This window comes from Necator americanus, chromosome III (genome assembly GCF_031761385.1).
Source record: "Necator americanus strain Aroian chromosome III, whole genome shotgun sequence".
Lineage (NCBI taxonomy): Eukaryota > Metazoa > Nematoda > Chromadorea > Rhabditida > Ancylostomatidae > Necator > Necator americanus.
Window position 1 is genome coordinate 28,186,600 of NC_087373.1, and position 20,471 is coordinate 28,207,070.

General features: G+C 40.3%; 3 protein-coding genes across 3 annotated transcripts; 2 read left to right on the plus strand and 1 right to left on the minus strand.

The window, feature by feature from the left end:
• Nucleotides 1-12,559: 12,559 nt before the first annotated feature.
• RB195_011186 (uncharacterized protein) lies at nucleotides 12,560-12,769 on the minus strand (the record flags this gene model as incomplete). Its single annotated transcript, XM_064192500.1, has 1 exon — nucleotides 12,560-12,769. The coding sequence occupies one exon, from the start codon at nucleotides 12,767-12,769 to the stop codon at nucleotides 12,560-12,562; it is 210 nt and encodes a 69-aa protein (XP_064050083.1).
• A 3,665-nt stretch (nucleotides 12,770-16,434) lies between these two features.
• Nucleotides 16,435-17,168, plus strand: RB195_011187 (uncharacterized protein; the record flags this gene model as incomplete). Its single annotated transcript, XM_064192501.1, has 2 exons — nucleotides 16,435-16,534; nucleotides 16,906-17,168. The coding sequence occupies 2 exons, from the start codon at nucleotides 16,435-16,437 to the stop codon at nucleotides 17,166-17,168; spliced, it is 363 nt and encodes a 120-aa protein (XP_064050084.1).
• On the plus strand, nucleotides 16,896-17,168 carry RB195_011188 (uncharacterized protein; the record flags this gene model as incomplete). Its single annotated transcript, XM_064192502.1, has 1 exon — nucleotides 16,896-17,168. One exon carries the CDS (start codon nucleotides 16,896-16,898, stop codon nucleotides 17,166-17,168), a length of 273 nt encoding a protein of 90 aa, XP_064050085.1.
• Nucleotides 17,169-20,471: the final 3,303 nt, after the last annotated feature.

Sequence of the window (20,471 nt, forward strand, 5' to 3'; positions counted from 1 at the left end):
GGAATCACGTCAATGTGTTCGCGCCTACTGAGTTTCCAACTGGTAATGCGCAACAAACCACCATTCAATTCATTCCATGAACTCTATCGTCGATCGTAGTGGGCAAAAAGCCGCTGATAGTGCTGGTTGAGTGGGAAAGAGACGCTGATAAACCAGACAAGATACTTATTTGATGTTGCAAAAACAAGTGACGCAAACTAGTTGTATGTGATCCGAATGAGTGTAGGAACACAGGCGTCGGCGTTGTGGGTGCACCCTGTCGGGGAACGAGGAGCAGGAGGCAAATGAAGATGCGTCGCCAGCGCGTCGACACTGAACCCATTCGACGATCAAAGAAAGGTTGGAACGCGGCAGGCTTTTTCGTGTGGAAAGATTATCGAAGAAATTGCATTATGGTTTGATAAATAAACGAGATTTGAATTGGGGAACGACCAGGCCAGGAATTGGGAAGAAGTGAAGTTGGCCGAATGGAGCAGGTAGAGGAAATAGGAAAGACTTCGTTACAAAGAACACAGAAACGAGGAAAAAGAAGGTGGAAGCAAAAAAGAATCTGAAATAGAGAGCATGTGTTAAGGTCGGGAACACGTGTCTTCCAAGCCTGATTATGAAAAATAAAGTTGAGAGTAATGAAAGAAAAACGTGAAGTAGTTTAAAAAAATGTTTGAAATTGTATTCTGAAAGCAGCAAAGATAGAGAAAGAAGAAGGCCAGGTGAGCTTGAAGCATCAGGACCTTCCAGAAAAAAAAGCAGGAGGAAGATTTGGAAGCTGAAAAGATTGAAATGAAGAAAAGTAAGGACGTTGGGAAAGAACGTGGACCAGTGAAACTTCAGCTTAGAAAACCCGGAGAGAGGAATTTTCTGTGGTGAGGAGAGGTGTGTACAAAACAGACATCAGAGTATGAGCAAATTTCGAAATCGGAAAATCTCATTGATGAGAGGTTCATTCCTGAAATTCAAGTTTCTTTCAGAATATTTGCACAAGTAAGCGGAAATCGATGCCAATCGGCTGTTTTCCATCGGCGTGACGGTAATTGACGATCAATAGCGGCTGGAAAACCTGTTGGAACTAACTGGTAGGGATGTCAAGACGGCAACGGAAATACGAAAGAGAAATGGTCTAAAACATCGACGAGGGTTTCTGTTCCATGCGAAAACTGATTTCAGATATTTTTTTTCTGCTGCGAACCTCAAATGGAAGGATGTGAGTTCAGTCAAGCAAGGTTTCGGTGGGGAAATGCTGTCACTCATTCATCACACTCTCTTTCCATCACACGGTGATGAAAAGGAGTGAAAGGCGATGGAAAAGTTAACAATATGTAGCGAAAGTTCTCTGAACAATAGACGCTATAGATAGTGAGGAATGGGGGAAAGGTGAAGGTGGATGTGGGGGCGCTCGGTCGCTAAAGGGGCGCGTCCTTGGCCTATTACCATGCGCTGTCTCTGTGTGTGTCTGTGTGGATTATAAACGTTGTCATCGCCTCTCGTAAGGTGTTCGTAAGATGTTCGTAAGGTACGGCAGTGCGTCATTTAACTGGTCACTCAATTGGACAACAGGGGACAACAGGGCAATATGTTCGCGGTCTTCAAAGTAAACCTACCGAATGAAGGTTGCAGTGGAAAATTTTTTACGTTCACTAAGAGTGCTGAACTAAACATTCACTGAAAAGGAGATAATGAAAAGAGTGAGGAATTTCTCTTACGAAGAAATGGAGCAGATGAAAGCAACTTAAGGGATTTTCAAACCGAACGCGTAGTTTCCTAACAGTTCTTCTTAAATCCTAGAAACCCAACCGAAAGTTCCGTTATTTTTCGCACACATTTTGTTCGCATAACCCCCTCCCCCCTCTACGACCTTTAAACGTGCCCATCCCTACTTAGTTGATCGCAAAACTCCGATAGTAGTTATCTCGTTCAGGAATGCAAGAAATCCAGAACAAACGTATCTACGGTGGTTTTCGGGAGCGAGGATTCAGGAATGTGCGATAGTCCTGTTTATGACGAGATATACATAATTATGTCTATTATCAATACTGCATGGTCGTTGCAAACCCTATACAACAGTGTATAATCACAGCAGCGGCCGTTTCCGGTTTATCTGTGTAAGCGCTGATCTTAATATCGCTTGTACTATAAATTTCAATCTTAGAAGGATGAGGTTAAGCGGGATCATTTTTCCGTCAGTCAAAGTACAGAAATTGCCAAGCCAGATCCCTTCCTTCCGTGTTTTTTTTTAATTTTATCCGAGTTTAGCAGGGACCGAGAGATCTTTGATACCCTACCTTGAATTGCTAGTCTTGGGAAACCGATAAAATAAAAATATGCCTATAAAAAACTTTTATAAATAAAAAATGAGGAACAAAGTTTGTATTCTCATACTGTTGTTAATTTGACAGCAGTAGAAATTTGTTGAAAATGTGGATGTATGGAGTAATTAGGACTGTATATTCTTAATATATTATAAAAACAAAGATACAGGCTAACATGGGAAAAATGTGGATCGTTTCGCCTATTTCTAGACAATCCACTTTTTAGATCAGCCTCACTTTAGGTTCTTTAGAAGAGAAGATGGTCAATCTGAGAAAAAAAAAACAAAATATGTTTTATTAGAATAAGAAAAATGGAAATCTGTGAATAACAAAAAAAAAATAATAAATGGAACGAGAAAAAAAAACTGTTGCTAAGCCAGGTATTCATGTGCTTTTTTTCTGTGGAATCTATCACAACAGTTCAATTTTGGTTAGTTTGCTTGAGATTTAGATCAGGATCCATGGATCTTTATTGACAGCTGATGTTTCGTTGTTACCTACCCTTTGCAGGAGCTTGGATCAATCCGACAACTGAACTATCCTCTCATAGTCCCAGTCTTACCTATTTACAAAAATTACTCAAACTTTAGTATTTGTTCCCTGATCGCGCGTAATTCTATCTAACGATGCTACTTGTTACGAAAAATGTGAGACTGCCTAGAAATAGTGCTGAGCAAGAAGTAAGCACATGTGCATTCACGAAAAGTTCACGTAGCTGGTCTCCGTCGACTAATCATCCATATAAAAGTATAGAAACAATTAGAAATTTCTCTCGTGGCGTTAGTGGTTCCAGCTCACTAACCATGTCCAAGGTTACTGTAAAAGGCTAACAGCGTTAGCCGCACATGAGGGCCAATAAGAAATGAAAGAATTTCAGGTGAAAAACTGAAACAGAAGACGGAGAGGCGACAACAAGGAAAGAATTCAGGAGAATCGCTAAGCTGTCGGAGAGAATTAGTGGATTACTCGACGGAATCCGTAAAAGATTCCCCAATAGAACAGCGGCAGCGGAGACTTACGGAGGATCGCCGCACCGATATCGACGAGATGAATTGGAACACCTAGCGACGACAATTAGCACGCAGATGCACTTCCTTCGAAGAGAAAAAAGAATGTCAGTTCACAACGAGGAAACTACTCATTTAAGAAGTCGAAACGGGGTCGTACTCAGTAGTAGCTGAGGTCAGAACTTCTACGGGTGCTACGACCGTAAAGTGGCATAATTCGTGGCTACGAGAAGTCGTTGTGGCGATTCAGTTGACCTAATGATCACCGTCAGGTCGAATTTGAAGCTGAGCTGACAGTACTGACGGAAAAGCGTCGTTGGGTTCAGCACCAAGCAAAAGCTGCATAGCGTGTATCCTGTTCCAGCACATTATGAAGGCCAACGAACCGCATAGGATGACTTCATAAAAGAGACGGCGACGAGACCTGATTAAATCTTAAAGCCTCAATATGCTGACGGGATGGCGCACGACGACTGGAACGGGACAGTGCTGGGCGCATCGTCAAGCGGTCAAGTTCTAGCACTTAGACAACGAACAAACGTCGCTAAAACATTGTCGGAGGCCCTACAAAGTGGAGATCTGAGGATATTACGCCATAATGACACAAGCTCATGAATCATAGAAACAAAAAAGGGAACTGCGTTACACCGAGAAAGCAGCAAAAAATAGACTTTGCACGGTGCAAACAGAAGCAGAAATCAGATCGATGGGAAACTGTGGTAGTAATTTTATACATTCGTTTCTTTTTTTAGTTTATTTTATAAAGATTCATTCACTAGCATCTCATTCGCGTTCTACTTCATCCTAAATTCATTTAAGGATCAATTCGGAGTTTCTACTCTGTTCAAGCCCGTTCTCCATGTAATCCTCTCAATTCTAGGTATCAGTTTTTTTTTTACTTTCATTCGGTTTTCTTGCGAATTCAATCAATATAGGGATATGAGACAAATAAGTGTTAACATCGTTGAGTCCCTGGGCACAGAATTGTCAGGATAATTTCCCAGGTTAGCAGCTGCTAGAAAAGGTCATACGTGTTCATTCCCACGCCTCTATTGTTTCGGCTGCTGGACTTGCATTGTTTGCATCGATTTGATGAGGGCAGCAACGTTGTAACATTGGACATTAACATCACAAGAAGAATTTGATTTCACAAGACTATATCAAGATCATCTCGACTACATTTCGTACTGTAGGACTAGTTTTCAGTAACTTTCTTATTCGTAGTCAACTCAGGTTCAAGTTAGTTCGACTGACATCGAGTTGTTTATTCTTTTTTTTTCAGATAATAAGAAAGGCAAAAATAAAATAAACGATGATAAAAATGACTATAATAGAACAAATATTTTTAAATTTTCAAAATAGTATGCAAAAAAGTATTCCCATTGGATATATTTCCACTATTTATTCATTGGATTAAGACAACATTATGGTAGGCTCAGCTGAGATTAGATTATAATCAGACGAATAAGTCAATAAATTAATATATAAAGACAAAACTATTCTTACTGGTTACAGTTGCAGTTGTCGATAGGTTGCATTTCTCAAATAGAATACAAGTACAACTTCCCAAAAAGTTGAGAAATTCAGGTTTTCTTCTTTGAGCATATGTCAATAATGTCATATGATTGAACTTTGCTGCAGATATATTTTAGGGGGCAAATATGTATTCCTACAGGATTTAGCAGGGAACCTCCTATTTAGCACCTCCCTGAGCCCAAGGGCCTCACGAATATTCTACGTACTGTAGATAGATGTAGGTTTAAAGAGACAAAGAATCCTTGCAAAAAATCTTTGTGCCTGCTCTGAAGAGCTCAAGTGAAACATCGTAGGTAGAAAGGAAAGGTACAAGCTTTAGAAAAATTTTCTCTCCAGTAGGTCTGAGTTTTGTAAACGTGTTGATTATGGGATTTCACGCAGGACATGGGTGCATGATGTGGCAGAAGCGGACACAAATTGCAAAAAGAAAGAGAAAAGAAAGAAAGAAAGAAAAGAAATAAGAAATAGATAAGAAAGCGAAGAAGGAATCACAATGTATCATAAGAAATAATATGCACACAAAATAAATAAATGATAACAATAATATTTTATATGGCACAGTTTAGAACTGACATTTGAAGCACCACGACTTTACAATGAACGTGAGAAAATTTGGCAACTTGACCGGAATCCTTACTTAAATAAAATGAACGTAATGAAAAAAGCAGAGAAAGTGAGTTTTCGCCTATCGAACAGAATAGTTCTCCATTTTAAAGAATTTCCTCAAATATTCAGTGGCAAAACGGGCTGTGAAGAAGGAGCAGGCGACTCGTCGCACCGTCGTCCTAGAAGTTGAAAACTGGGCAAAACTTGCGCAGCGTAAGAGCTGTCCCCATTGAACTGTGTCGACGTGGAATAAGTTCCTCCATTGAACTACTTTGTGCACGAAGTATCACAATAAGAGAAATCGTTCAAAATTTTCATGGAAAAGAACCCATCCTTGATCAGTAATCGAACTTATCGTAGCAACCTAAGCCTTTTGCGGAGTTGACCTTGTCGGAAGTATTTTTGTTTATATTTTTAAAGGAGATCACTCATGATCGGATAATAGCCACGACTTTACAATGTGCGAAAGTGCGAAAAATGGGGAATTCTTATTTAAATGGAGATTCAGCCCGAGTAAGCAACATTTTACTTTTACTTTTATCAACTCTCAATTTTAAGTGCTCAGAAGTTTTGAAAGCTAGTAACAATGTATCGTCAAAACTTCCGTATGGATATCTGAAAGTACTCATCGAGTCCAATACAACAAGTAGAAGTTTTAGAGTAAGTAGAAATTTTCCAACTTTGCTTGCTTGAATGGCAAATACTTTGAAATTGGTTCACCAGAGTGAGGTGAGGGAGTAAAGCCAAAAAAATAGACTCTAACAAACTGGGAGCATTTATCGGATATAATTCACCAGCGCAAAAATTCTTCCTCATCTTTCAACTTTTCCGCTGAAAAAACCTGTTTCTACAAATTTTTTACGAAAAGATTTTTTGTATATCCCAGAGTTCCTCAGATTCTTCCTGTTTAAGAAATTTGGACACTCATGTTTTCAAAAAAAAAACATGCAGAATGCCGTGGTCATGAGTATAAAGGAAGCCGTGAAACTGTGCAAAATCACGTGGTAGCCGTAAGAAGAGTGGTCTATGCAATTACCTGCGTTGCGGAGGGGAACAATTGAAACTGGAAACCGTTCAAACGATTCCTCCATGAAAGGAATGCACGTTGTACAAACATTTCTTACGACACTTCATCGCAGCATCCGATGACTTAATGGACAAAGGATAGACGAGAAGAAGCGGTCCGGAAGAAGATCATCATTGGAATACTGACGACTTGATTTTTTCCTCTACCGCAGAACAGCAAATTTGCAAAATTCAGCACTATTTCCTGATATCCCAATGCGTAATCTTCCAAATTTCATGTATCCGGCACGTACTTTAGGACCTAGGAATTAGGATTTTATATTTGTAGAAAAACTCTCGCAAAATTCCTGCTCATCATAGTTGCACCTTACTGAACCTGTGCCGGTACTATTATTATTTTCTCACCAATGCTCCTGATTTTTAGCTGAGAGAATTCTAAAATTATATTACCTCCATCCCTTCTTTTCGCCAGCTTATTATTCTTCAAACAGGATTTGATGTCAAATACAATGCAAACCGCTAGAGCCGTTTTAATGCTTAGCCTGGAATATATAGCACAATCTACGCTTAGAAATGATGTAATTTTTGCAACATTATCCTCGCTGCGATCATTGCACAGTTTTTAGAAAAATTAAGACGCTGTCAACGTTTGGCCCAGTCATACTGTCTGACGCACGGACAGTATAATCAGGTCATAATGGGCTGCAGCTCGGTGCCCTTGCGTAAGCGGTTGCGCTCGAAGCAACGCCTGGGACCTAGCGGCGATCAGGTCGAGGTCGTAGTGTTAAGCCGTTTCATAATTAATTTCATATGATGAGCAAGGAATACAACTTTGTACGACAAACGAAAGGGGAAGGGGTGCTTGTAGATCCTTTGCGAGGCGCGAGCTCCTGGGTTGTTTCGCGAGGTCGCGCCACGTCGACATGAAGTCGCTTTTGTACGCATTTACTGTTGCCTGAGACATTTACTCGCTACTTTACTAAGAACTCTAAATCTACTAAGTAGTTAATAAACTAGCGCTACTTTACTAAGTACTTTAGATCTACTTCGAATCTAATCTGCTTTAGATCTAATCTAACTTATTTGAAATCTGCTTGAAAAAAAGACATATGGGCGACGGCGACGTTTGTTCCTACGAGGTACGTTGGAACAAATGCCTTTGTACGCTTTCTGGTTCCCGTTCTGGTTCTGGCAGCCTATTCACGATTATTCGCATAAATGATTTTCGACGGCTCATTCGTGAACTTAGTAGTTTGCACAAGGGTGGTGCAACTTTTGCAATCGCGCGAGGCCACTCCTGTTTCCGTAGTCTCCAACCCGAACTCCACCTTTTCCACTGAAGCATCCGTACTACGTCACTACATGCGCAGGTCGAACAAGGACCCTTGCAAGTTCTTCTTCTACACTGCACTTCGCGAAGTCCCACCTCGAACCCCAACAGCTTTCTCCAACGCGCCGGTTCCGAGCAGCTGCTTATGAAACTGCACCCTGTTTTGACCCTACAATATGTAATCACACCAAGTTGGTTTCGTTAGTTTTGTAGCTTTTTTCACTTTCACTCTGTCTCCGCAAATCTGAATCCGTAGAATCCCGACTTTTGCCCCATTTTTTTTGCGTAGTTGGGCACGATTAGGATTACTTTATTGTCGTAGGAAAATACATTTTCGTTAATTTAATCGTTTCTTCCATTGCTAATACGCCTCCTTAAAGACTTTAAGTTAGCTTTTGCCCTATCTTTCTGTGTAATTGTAACTTCTGATTAATTAATCCTGTGTAATAAGGATTGCAAACACATGCGCATTTCATCTACATACTGCATTTGTAATGGTTTAACGCATATGTAAGGATCATCTAGCATCAGATGACTGCATAAGTCCATGTTCGATCCAAAGACAAACTTCAAGGTATAGGTCAAACGCAAAAAAGTTCAATTAGTCAACGATATGTACTGTTCTCTACAATTTTCTTCCAAGCATCTACAAAGTAGTCGATTCCATGTTTAAAAAAAGAGATTAGTTTGTCTGATTTATTCTTGACCACTAAGAAATCTCTTTAGTTGTGTTCCTAGGATTCCCTCCCCCCACCATCATTAAGGCACCCACAAAATCGTCGTCAATGCTAGAAATTTTCCAAAGGGTAATCTCCATTTCAAAATCTGCCAAAATTTGTTTTTAACAATCCAGAAAGCAGGAGCAAGATCCAAATAAACGTCAAAAGTGTTTTTTGTGCACTACCAACACCCTCGGTTTCTGAAGTTGGTAACCACAAATGCAGTTTTTCATAATCCATTTGGAGGAAATTCTCTAAAACACAACTCGACTTATTTGAACGAGGAGTCTGATCGCTCGGCTGCTCTCAAACTCTCAAACTTTCCACTGTGCTTGCTTTACTTTTACAAATGTTCTTGCTGATGCAATGCATTTCTATTTGCCGAACTCTGAATCAGTAGGTTTCCTATCAAAATTTCCTTTGACAATTCAAAAACTGCATTATATCGCATCAACAACTCGCAAAACAATAAAAAAAAGCAGAAAGAAAGAAAATAGTATTTGGAAGTATTTATTCTTTCAATAAATGCTGGTCGTTTTATCTGAAATGGAAGCTGTCATCGTCGTCGGCTTTCCACGAGTTTGGAAAGTCGTAGAAACTCTCGCAAATGAACTAGAATAATCTTCGTTATTAACTTTTGTCCTTTACGTTTATGTTATATTTATTATTGCTACTTATTGTTTATGTTTCTTTTATGTTTTAGAAAGGCCCGAAGAGCGATTGCACGTGATCAACTCCATTTCACTCACTTTTTCTTAATTTGGTATGTCTCTCGAAGTATATGAGAGAAACTGGACTTCCTTCTAGAGAGAAGCTCATAAAGAAAAGTGGGAACCTACTTAATGCTGCAGAATAAAATAAATCATGCGATCACAATTTCGGTACCTTGTCATCGCACTTATTTTCCTCGTGAAAAGTATGCACATCCAAATCGAAGCCCAATAAAAGAATTAGGGACCTGCTCAGCGCTGTATCTTAAAGGCATCACCCCACGAATCTGAGGTGGTTCGGATTTCAGGTGGAGTATTCGTATACGGAGTCGTAGACTATGGAGAGGAGAGTGATTCCGTCCACTTCTTCCTAATTGCCGTAAAAAACGGCCCGGAAGATACGGCTTCGAGCGTTTTGGCGCACCATTTTGTACAAGAGGTTCGATTGGAGCGCGCCAGTCTTGTGCGGCGCTGCATCTTCCGGGCCGTTTTTTTACGGCAATTAGCAAGAAATGGACGGAATCACCTCCCTCTCCGTAGTCTCTCATCCCGTATACGAATACTCCACCTGAAATCTGCACCACTTCGGATTCGTGGGGTGATGCCTTTAAAATATATTATGCGAAAACGACATCGACATCTGGTCATCTCGTTCATTTTCTTCAGGAAAATTTGTACTTCACAGCTTTTTGATGTCTTGTTATTATCACTCTTTTTTCATGTCGGAACATGTTTCTAAAAGCAAGAGTAAGAGTAGGACTTTCTCAACGAAAAATCCAACAAGAGAAATTGATAATGTTGAAAGAATGGTAAAGTTCTCAGTTTTGTGCTGATACCACTTTTTTTACATTGCATAATGCCTTTCAAACCATCTACGAGCAGTCTTTTTCCAATGGAAAATATTGCAAAAGAAAATGAGAACTTACTTGTTGCTTTGCAGTACAGTACATTATGCGATCAGATGCGATCTCCATGCCTGTCCATCTCACTCATTTTGCTTAGGAAAATGTGTGCTCTGCAGCTTTCTGATATACTAATCATCCGTCCTTTTCAATGTGCCCTACACATATTCACTTTTCTGCAGTTGAATATGCCGTATGATCACAGTCGGGTTCTTGTCGTTGTACTCATTATTCTTGTGCGAAATTGACGTCGTCTTCAAATAAGGATCCGAAGTATTCGACAGCAAAGAGAAATTTCCTATTCTTCTTTTCATTGCAGTTATATTGTCAGCTATTTTTAACTTTACATTACATTACATTTTCACATTGCATTTTACAGAGCTTTTTTCTTCAAAACTTCGTTGTACACTATATTTTTCACTGATGCATGCGGTGTATGGGCCTTAAGTCTGAAGTTCTTACAAGGAAGAATGTCACGTAGAACACGTGACGAATCGTTTTGTGGCAAATACACCCCCACCTTGTTGGAGGAGTTGTCCTTGCGCTTCATTGGTAGTCATCGCAAAATCAAAGACGTACGGGGCAGTCGTCTATCCCATTAGTTGTCAATCCTAGTTAGTTTATTTGGCTTCCACGAATAAAATAACATCCAAACGCAGAGCGTCCCAAAGTCTGTACTTTCATCGAGCGCGTCCAGCGACCGTTCAGAACGTCCAGATTGCGCAAAAGCATGATGACAGCAATTTTCTTTAGTCGGTGCTCATGAATTCCTGTGGCGGGGGTCAACGCTCTTGTATAATGTACACGCGCATCTTCTGGATCGGATGTGCATAGTCGCTAGAAAGCGTCTCGTCTTTGTAAGGGCCACAATTGCCCCTTTCTAAAGCCTGCACTAGTAATCTCGCCAAAAAAATCTCAGTTACTGTACTTTTTTGACACCCGGATTTCAAGAAATCTATGTTTCGTCTTCGTTCGTTGCCATTGCGTATGTCCAAGAGGAAGGTCGCCCATTCAAATTCAGCTTCTCGAGCTCTCATACAGGTTGTGGTGCGAGAAGTAAGTGTTTGCTAACAAAATAATAAAACCACTGGGTTTTGCTTTAGGCATTATTTATTTATTCATTTGTTCCTTACATCGTAATCCATGTGTCTACGAATGGAGTATACAATGAGCAAATAGCACAAATAACACCAGCAAAATAATAGCGATGAGTACATACATAGGTTGCTGAATACAAGTGAAGAAACCTTTAATTGCTTGCTTGCTTAAGGAATCTGTTAACAGCTTTCTTAAATACTGAAAGCTTAGTGGGCGTGGGTTTTTTTCTGACATAATTGAGTAGTCCAAGCCAGCTCTGTTAACGAAAAAGTGTTGTCTCACTGAAGACCTAGAGAAAGTAAACTTTACCTTAAATGTAGGGCCACGTGTTATCGATATTTTAAAAGAGAAAAAATCAGAGATTTTCAGACTAGTGTAACCATAAAGAGTTTTATGAACCATGATAAGATCGTTCCTCCTTCTTCACAATGGAAGAGGTTCTAAATCAAACAGTCTATTTCTGAGTGATGCACATGGTATTGCATTATAATCAATTACACAGGATCTGATCTGATTTATTGACAAAACAACACAGGCAAGAACATTGCATTTCAATAATTCATGAACAGAAAATTGCAGGTGAGATGTTCTGTCCGTTTCCGCTAATGCATTGTTGATGTTGGTGATGGTTGTTGCTTTTCCCAGCAGATATGTGATGATTTGAGTGGTTTGTTGAGGCATTCATTTTCTTCAATTCATTCGAGGTTCGAGGCTGCCCTCGTACGTAAGATGTAATGATGAAGCCGGGCGTAAATAAGCACGTGACTTGGGGTATCCTCATGTGGATAGCTCAGAAATTCACGCCGAACTTCCAATAACGACTCGCTACTTCTATCAAAGCAGTCATACGCGAATACACGTTGCTGCAGTGTTTACGGCTCTGTGATAAAAGAAGGAAGTGAAATGTTATGAGGCGTAGAATAAGCTACAACACGCTACGATCGCACGTTCCTCCTGTTCTGATGCCCGAGTAATATGCATTTCCATAACACCTGCTACCCACTCAATATCCTGTTCTCAATATCAATATCCTGTTAACCTGAAGCCGGTGAATCTTGAAAAGTGATTGTAAAACGAAATTTGTTACTGATGAGTTGACACAGTCATCTCGTTCTCCGCACTCCACTGTGCAAAATTTGTCGGAACTCGGCTCCAATGATGAATAACATACCCCCGAATGGCCTGTCGTTCTATATTACATGACATCATGTAGCAAACATTCGACAGCTTCAAGGGTGCATTTGGAGCCATTGCAATCTTATCCCGTATGAAAATTTTGATGGTCATAAGTTCTCGTGCTTCCTCTTGTTGGCGCTTCGTCAGAGGTGTGCGATGTCCATCGACCATTTGACTGGAACAACGGGAAGTGAAAGTACTTGTCTCACATGAAACATGACGTATTCGACCAAATCTCTTCCAAGCAGTATCATCATCTGATCGGCGACGTTGAAATAGGCGTCAACAATCCTTTCTGCAGCTAGTCCTCTGTTGATGTAATCATCAGCCACCGTTGCCAAAAACTCAATCATTTGGTCCTCGGCGTTTGCGACTTCACAGTAAGAGACCAAGGTAGCAAAAAAGACGTAAGATTAATGCTTTCTGAAACTGTGCATCTTTGCCAATACTCTATAGCAGATGACATCATGAACGAATCCGGAATTCTTCGCTGGTTCAGAAAGCCCTTCGTAAGCTGATCCATCCACAGTCCTGTATCTCGTGGTGAAACTGTGTACATCTGTTCAATTTCTTTGCCCGCTCTTGATCGAGGTCAACACTCGTAACATGGAGTAGAAGAATGCTCGGGGATCTGGTAGAGGTAGGGTAGAAGTAGAGTAGAAGCAATAGGAGGAAAGAGGTCACAAGCATCAATTTTCATTTTGAAAGACGTCACTCGTTCGTCGTCTTCTCACAGAGCTGATTTAGGTTCAAATGAGTAGTGACCGTTGTGGGGCGGTTTTTGGCACGATCGAAAAATTATCGATCTTGTCCAGCAATGAACTGCACAGTTCGACACTTAGGCAAATGAATTGTACGCCAGTATACCGTGTGGTTCTTCTCTTGCATGGAAAAGACAAAACCTCTGCAAAAAGACTGGAGTGGTCTTTTTCAATGCTGATCCTCAATCGTGTCCTTTTTACTCGTATATGTATTTCACCGCAGAAATCGTACCACAGCGGAACTTAATAAGTAGGTACATATTAGCTGGCACTATCCACTCATGCAAACTATGCTGAAGTGACGTTAACGTGTGATCCTCAAAGCAAATGTTGGTCCTACTAAACCTCCAAAAATCTTTTGAGAGGAAAGAATGTGTTATTCAATGTGGTGGTAAACCCAAGAAATTTGGCTAACAGGAAAAGTGCACTACCACTGCGCTGTATCTGCAAAACAAACACAAGAACAAAGCGGACATAAATCCTCCATTCAAAACTTTCACTAGGCATTGAAAATTAGCTGCGGCCGCTGTAGTCTTTACACTAGCACAAGCATTCGCATATCACGGGTAGCCCTAGCATTCTCACCTTACCGGAACGCCTGCTGTTGTTGTTTTGCTTCCTTTAGTCCTCGCTGGCTGCTCGTTTGTGGTCTATCAGGCGAAGAGAATACAAGAGCGGCTCAGACCGCGCAATTATGGAGTATATCTGAAGGATAACAAATTGCCACAAATGCTATAGATTCGTGCTTCACCTTTCGTAGCGTCGTACATAATGGAGGACTGATATCGTGTTTCAACATGGGAGAATATGCGATGTGACTATGTGTTTTTCAAAATGTTTTCAATTGAGCATACACGTCAATCAAGTTTACACATGTATGCACAAAAGCATGTTATCTTCGTTGGCTACTATCGTTTTGAAAAAAAAAATTACGCCATTTACGACACAATCCCTTCTCAGCTGCTCACAGGTAATTACAATCCCTATTACCCTCTTAGAAGAATTTCGGCGAATCCTCAAAAGCAGTGGAAGCCACATCCAGACTTCTCATTGAGGGCAAATCTCTGACACCAACTTCCCAAACGTATAAAAGAGCGGAGAGAATCAAAAACACTGAATCATATCTTTTTTCTGTTGTCATGCTCTCTGCTCTAAACAGTAGTAGGCGACTTTGCTACTATATCACACCACTTATTTATCCATCCCTCTCACTTTCTCCCCTTATGTAAAAGTGTCACCCCGAAACAGAAGGTGCCTTTCACCACATTGTTATGCCCTGTCCGTTTTCGAACAAGCGAATACTACATGTCTTCGGATACAAGACACAGACCTCCACTGGTTTGAGAGCAAGTACTAGATACAGTCTTCTTAACATCTAAAAATAAGGCAAAGAGCATCAAAAAACATTAAATTATATCTTATCCTTTTAAACCTCCTCCCAGTTTTGCAGAATTTCGACAGGTGCGAATTCGCTACTTTTTTACGTCGTCTGATACTAAGTCACACCCCCAAGTTGAAAGGGTTTGCCAAACTGGAAAGGACCGCATCTAAATACAGTTGCACATTGCGTCCCATGGACGTGACAATCATTATGTTGGGGGATGTCCGCTCCGGGAACAGCCATCTTTATCTGCAAGCCACCGAGTCGAATCCATTTTCAAGATAGAGTGCAGTCGAAGTAGAGTCACTACCTAACTATCCACTCTTCGTCACGCTACAACAGTCGATCTGGAGTACCAATCAAGACGGGCGAAGTAATCATCAATTGTAGACATGAAGTTGTTGTCGTGACCTCCCTATCCTCGCTGTTTTACTCGTAGATGTACAATGGACTATGATGATCATTATTTGTGATTATCAATATTTGTGGTTATCAATATCAATATTTGTGATTTTGATATACTCCTCGCGTTGGCCCATGTGATAAACTGGTCCACGTAATGACTTGTGAGGGCTAGGTGATGTGTCAAGTCAGTGTTTTTACTCTCCTAGACAAGTTTGGTACCAAATTATCGAAGGCCTTGGTGGGCACCAGGGCGGATTCGAACCTCCGGTCGATCGTGTGAACAGCAGAACCTCCTACCGACTGCGCAACACCGAACTCTGTTGAGACTCGATACAGGAGGTTATGGCACATTGAGTCTTATCGGCAAGACTGACCAACTCTCACACACTTTGATGTCAAACAAACGGTCTAAGATTGTGTGAACAATCTGCGTCAATTCTGCATAATTGTCCAGTTTTGACGCATTCGTTCCTGGTAATCATTTTATCGAGAGGGCAATCTGAATTAGTTCGACATTGCCGCACAGTACAAAGTACAATTAGGTATCATCCAGAGATAGAAACTACACATATTTGCAATTTTTAGGTATTATGAAAAGAAGAAAGAGGGGAATGGGTACAATTTCCTGTTCCGTAGTGCGAAGAAGTATATTGAAGTACGGGAGATAGAGAAAAGAGGGATATAGATGAATTTGAGAGACATGGAAAATTGCGCAACATGGCATATTTCTTATTCTAATGCTCTAATCATTGTCAGCATCTAACTTTCAGGCAAATCTTGGAACTTTTTTCAAGCGAAAGCGTTAAGCGCTGCGCGTTGCGCAGTGTCCCTAACATATATGGATCTCTCTTTTAGTCTTTCTCTTTTCTACTTTATAAATTTTACCGTCGATAGAGAACGGTTCAGTTTCAACAAGCCTTTCATAGATAGGCTTCGGGATAGACTAGTTACACGTCCATGAACCTCAAACCTTCGATTTTGAATCGAAGAAGTGGTGGCGTATCCCAAGCGGATTGATTGACGCCAGGCAATTTATCCTTTATCCTCCACTAAAATGCGATACGACTTCAACGATTTCAGTTTTTCGCTGAAACAGAGATGCCAAATGGCGAAGGCCCCAATGGTTTCAACGCATTCACGACCAAGCGGTTTTTTGCGTAACTGTCGCATGGGACCACGTACATTTTTTGTTGTGCGCGGAGTATCTGGCTACATTGCCGGACAATGTCCCAGAAAACGGATTTTTTTCAACTTTTGAGAAAATGGTGAAGTGTTAAGTGATAAATTTATAATACTGAAATGAGAATCTAGTTGAAGATTTTAAAAGTTTTTGGAAGTTTAGAAAGATACGGAGACTTAAAAGTTATCGATGTCCATGGAATGTTCGATGTTGTTCAAGACTCCAAATTCCGATAACTACAAATAGCCAAAGGATTTCAAGATTAGCACTCAACTTTCCATCCAATAGTTAATGTCCTACAACAAAGACGTTGCTAAACTGAAGAGTGGTTTCGATGAGTTACCGGTGATGAAGAAGAACCCTTCGCTGATGACGAAGCTGTTGTTCAAAAGTTGGTTGTGTCTGCAGAATCAGAGTCATCCGAGGATGATGATGATTATGATGAGAGTTGCGACGATGAAGAAGAAACGAGGGCTGCGGATGTTTTCATCCACTACACTGCTCTGTCTAAGTTACATCTGCTTGGATTGCTTCCAAACAAGCCACAAATCCCGTTCTACTTCAAAGGTTTTGTTGTTGCGTGCTACAGATTTACTTTCGCCGGAATGCGGCTCTCATATAGATGTCCAGGGCTCTGAGAGGCCTATCAACTAATTTCTCCTCTTCCTGAATGAAGAGTTACTGAGCCTCACAACGATACAGACTTCGGAAGATGATGAAGAAGAACAAAGACTGGACAGAGACTACCGCCTATGAACTCAGACACTTCATGGGCATCTGTCTGTATTTGGGCACTGTCCTTTTGCCAAAGCTTTGCGACTACTGGTCCACAGATCCTATTCACCCAGATTCTCGGGCAAAGAGATCTAAGTCGATTGAAAGAGAAAATCTCGGGAGCAAGCAACAAGAACAGTACCAAAGCTGTTACTGTAGGCTGGCCGATCAACATGGACGCCAGCATGCCAAAACCTATGCCAGGAAGTCCAGAACTCAATGTTATGTCTGTCAAAGCCTCATCTGCTTGATTTGAATTTCGAAAGGGCAAAACATCTTGTTCTACTCCACAGGTTTCATTGTTGTGTTATATTGTTTGATATGTATGAAAGTATGAATAAAACAATAACCAACAAAGATCTTTGTGGACCATGTCAGCTGTAGATACTGACGAGCTCACTGACTCATATTATACTATTAAACATTTGATGACTACATTTGATGATGATGATTTTTATGATGTTGTTCACCAACATCGTCGGACATTGTCCCACTCGGCAAAAAACGTGTCCGATAATGCCGTCGGATATTCTCCTCAATGGGTTCATGGAGTCAACTGCTTGCGAAATGAGATTCATTACAAATTTAATCATGACCGTCATCATCATTCAGAGTACACACATTATTCACTAAGTACTGCACAATATTTGAGCAGATCTCAATAATCAAAATACAGCCACAACACTCAGCTCTCGCTACAGTACCGGAAAGCTACCCGAGTTTTAAAATCTTTGTTTCCACAGAATGGCGCATGAAAAGCTACATAGTCCTAACGATAAGTTTTCCATTGGCTTTATCGTTTTCTTTGCTCTTCGGGCACCTCTATGATCTTGGTTTGTAGGGACCCATGGTCTCTTCCATTTTTTGCGTGATCGGCATTTCTTGTGGTGGTACAGTTATGTGGTAAATTCTCAAAACCGGTTGTAGAAGGAGGCTGACTGCGCACAGCTTCAGAAAAAGTGAAGCAATAATAAAACTTCTTCATAAAGACTTTATTCGACGAGCGCCCGAAAACTATGGTTTATGTGAAGCCGCCGAAAAAAACTCTTTATTATCGATTACTTTATCGACTCATTTAGGGAGCTCCAGCCACAGTAACACGAAGTAACACGCGTGGCTGGAGCTCCGAGGGAGGACAAATTGGTGATACAACTCGCGACAGCTCCTCCTGCCGCTACTGAAGCGCAAGCGGCGTTTGCTTCAGTGACGCCGCTCGGCAATATTACCATCAACCTCAGCGCCACCTAAATGAGTCGATAAAGTAATCGGTAATAAAGAGTTTTTTCGGCGGCTTCACAAAAACTTCTTCAATTTGAAGTCTTTGAGGAAATGTCTTGGAATCAGAAGAAAATATTGGACAGGCGAAAAAAGGATTTTCCTTCTATCATGACTATGGAGGATTCTAATCGCAGATAATTTCACAAAAAAAATTGACAGAAATTGAATTTCCACAAGCTTAGATCTTAGGAGCGCCATAGGAGCGAAAAAAGAATGGTAAAAAAAAACATTGCAATTGTTAAAAATACGTAATCTTATTTATTCACTACTACACGAGAAAAAATTATGAAAAATCATAAAAAGCAGGAAGAAAATGGGTTCGGGGAGCTTTTCGCTGTGTAGGGAACTGAGTGCACGCCTTCACCGAGGACGCTTCGCGTTGCGTCACCTTGCTACAACTCGTCTTTTAGAAATTGCCCGTACAGCCGACTGTACCTGCAAAAAAAAAATTTAAATTAACTTCCATTCTTAAAAGTGCAAGTGGTTTGTGGGAATGAGTGGGCGACTATGTCATGTCGTTGTTTTTAATCTTCATAACTCAAGGTCATAGATAAACTCGAAAGAGTTCAGTATAACTTTACCAGGAAACTCATGATCGGGTCCTGTGGAGTTGATTATAATGCAATACCTAGTGCATCACCCAGAAATAGACTGTTTGATTTAGAACCTCTTTCACTGGGAAGAAGGAGGAACCATGGTTCATAAAATTCTCTATGGTTACACTAGTCTGAAAATATCTGATTTCTTCTTTTTTTTAAATCGTGGCTCTACATTTAAGATTAACTTTACTTTCCCCATGTCTTCAGTGGGACAACACTTTTTGTTAACAGAGCTGGCTCGGACTACTCAATTATGTCCAAAAAAATACCCACATCCGCTAAACTTTCAATAACAAACAAGTAACTAGAGGTTTCTCCGCTTGTATTCAGTAACCTATGTGTGTACTCATCGCTATTATTTTGCTGGTGGTATTTGTGCTATTCGATCATTGTATACTCCATTCGTAAACACATGTATTGCCATGTAAAGAATAAATAAATAAATGTCGTCGGTTTTTCGGTGCTCGACCAGAGTATTACATTAATGTGCACAACACTTTTTCACTCGAAATCTGATTGTAAGTTTTTATTTGAAATTTTCACAACGAAGATGTCATCAGAGAGCACTTGTTTGGTGGCACAGAGAATGCATCGACTAAGTCCTTCGAGGATATCTTTACTAGATAATACATGGCTGGACATTAACAACGACATAACACAAGCCCGTCCAAATTTCTTTTGGCTTATTTTTCGGAGAGAACCGCCCTTTGACATCCCGTGGGAGTATACAGAAGAAGTAGCACACACTACGCCTACGCATAGTGTAAGAATTACTATGTGGTCTGAACAACACCAGGATGGAGACGTGGGAATGCGCCAGTTGGCGAGTCCTTTCGGACTTTCGGTGCTTTATTGTCATAACCGCTTCTCTTCTTCTGCATGTGCAATGTTCTCGTGTTTAAAATTTTGTTCAAGTTCTGTGTGCAGAAAATATTTTCTCTCGAGATTCAACCTCCTACTAGACTGTTTCAAAAAGAAGTTCTTTCTCGTATTGACACTCAAATTTAAAAAAAAAATTTAACTCAAATTTAAAATTGGATAAAATTATGAGAAAACCCACAGTCTGAACATCAAGGTACCCGGAGCTATTTGGAAATTCTGCAAATGAAAACTACTTTTAGTTACTTTTCTGATTTGAAGATAACAGCTCCTCCTTGTATAAATTTACATTAGATCATCCTACAACAATTTTTCTATTTGATATATGTTAAGGAAATTGACAATTCAATGAATATAAAATTATTAATATTATTTTATGTGATTGTTAATTATTAATTATTAATACACGGTTGATCAATTTTGATTTTGTTATAAGTTGATTTTTGATTTTATAGATCATCCTACAATCTTCTTCGATTCTAAAAGAAGAAACTTCTGTCGGAAATTCTTGGAGAATTCACGGGATGAAGTTGGAATTGCAATTGGAATTTATGTCCGAATTTCTTTCTGTAACCATCTCCTTTCGAACATTTCTTGATCTGTTTAGACTAAACTTTGCGCAAAGGCCCATCAGAATCAAACACAAATTGTGGAGCACTTTTTCGAACCATTCCTCCGTCTATCGCTACTTCAAAATTCTTTGATTCCCCGGAAGATGAAAAGTTCCAGGATTGTAATGTGCAAGCGATATGTTCGTTTTCAGCAGAAAGAGGTGCAAAGAGTTGACAAAGAATTGGT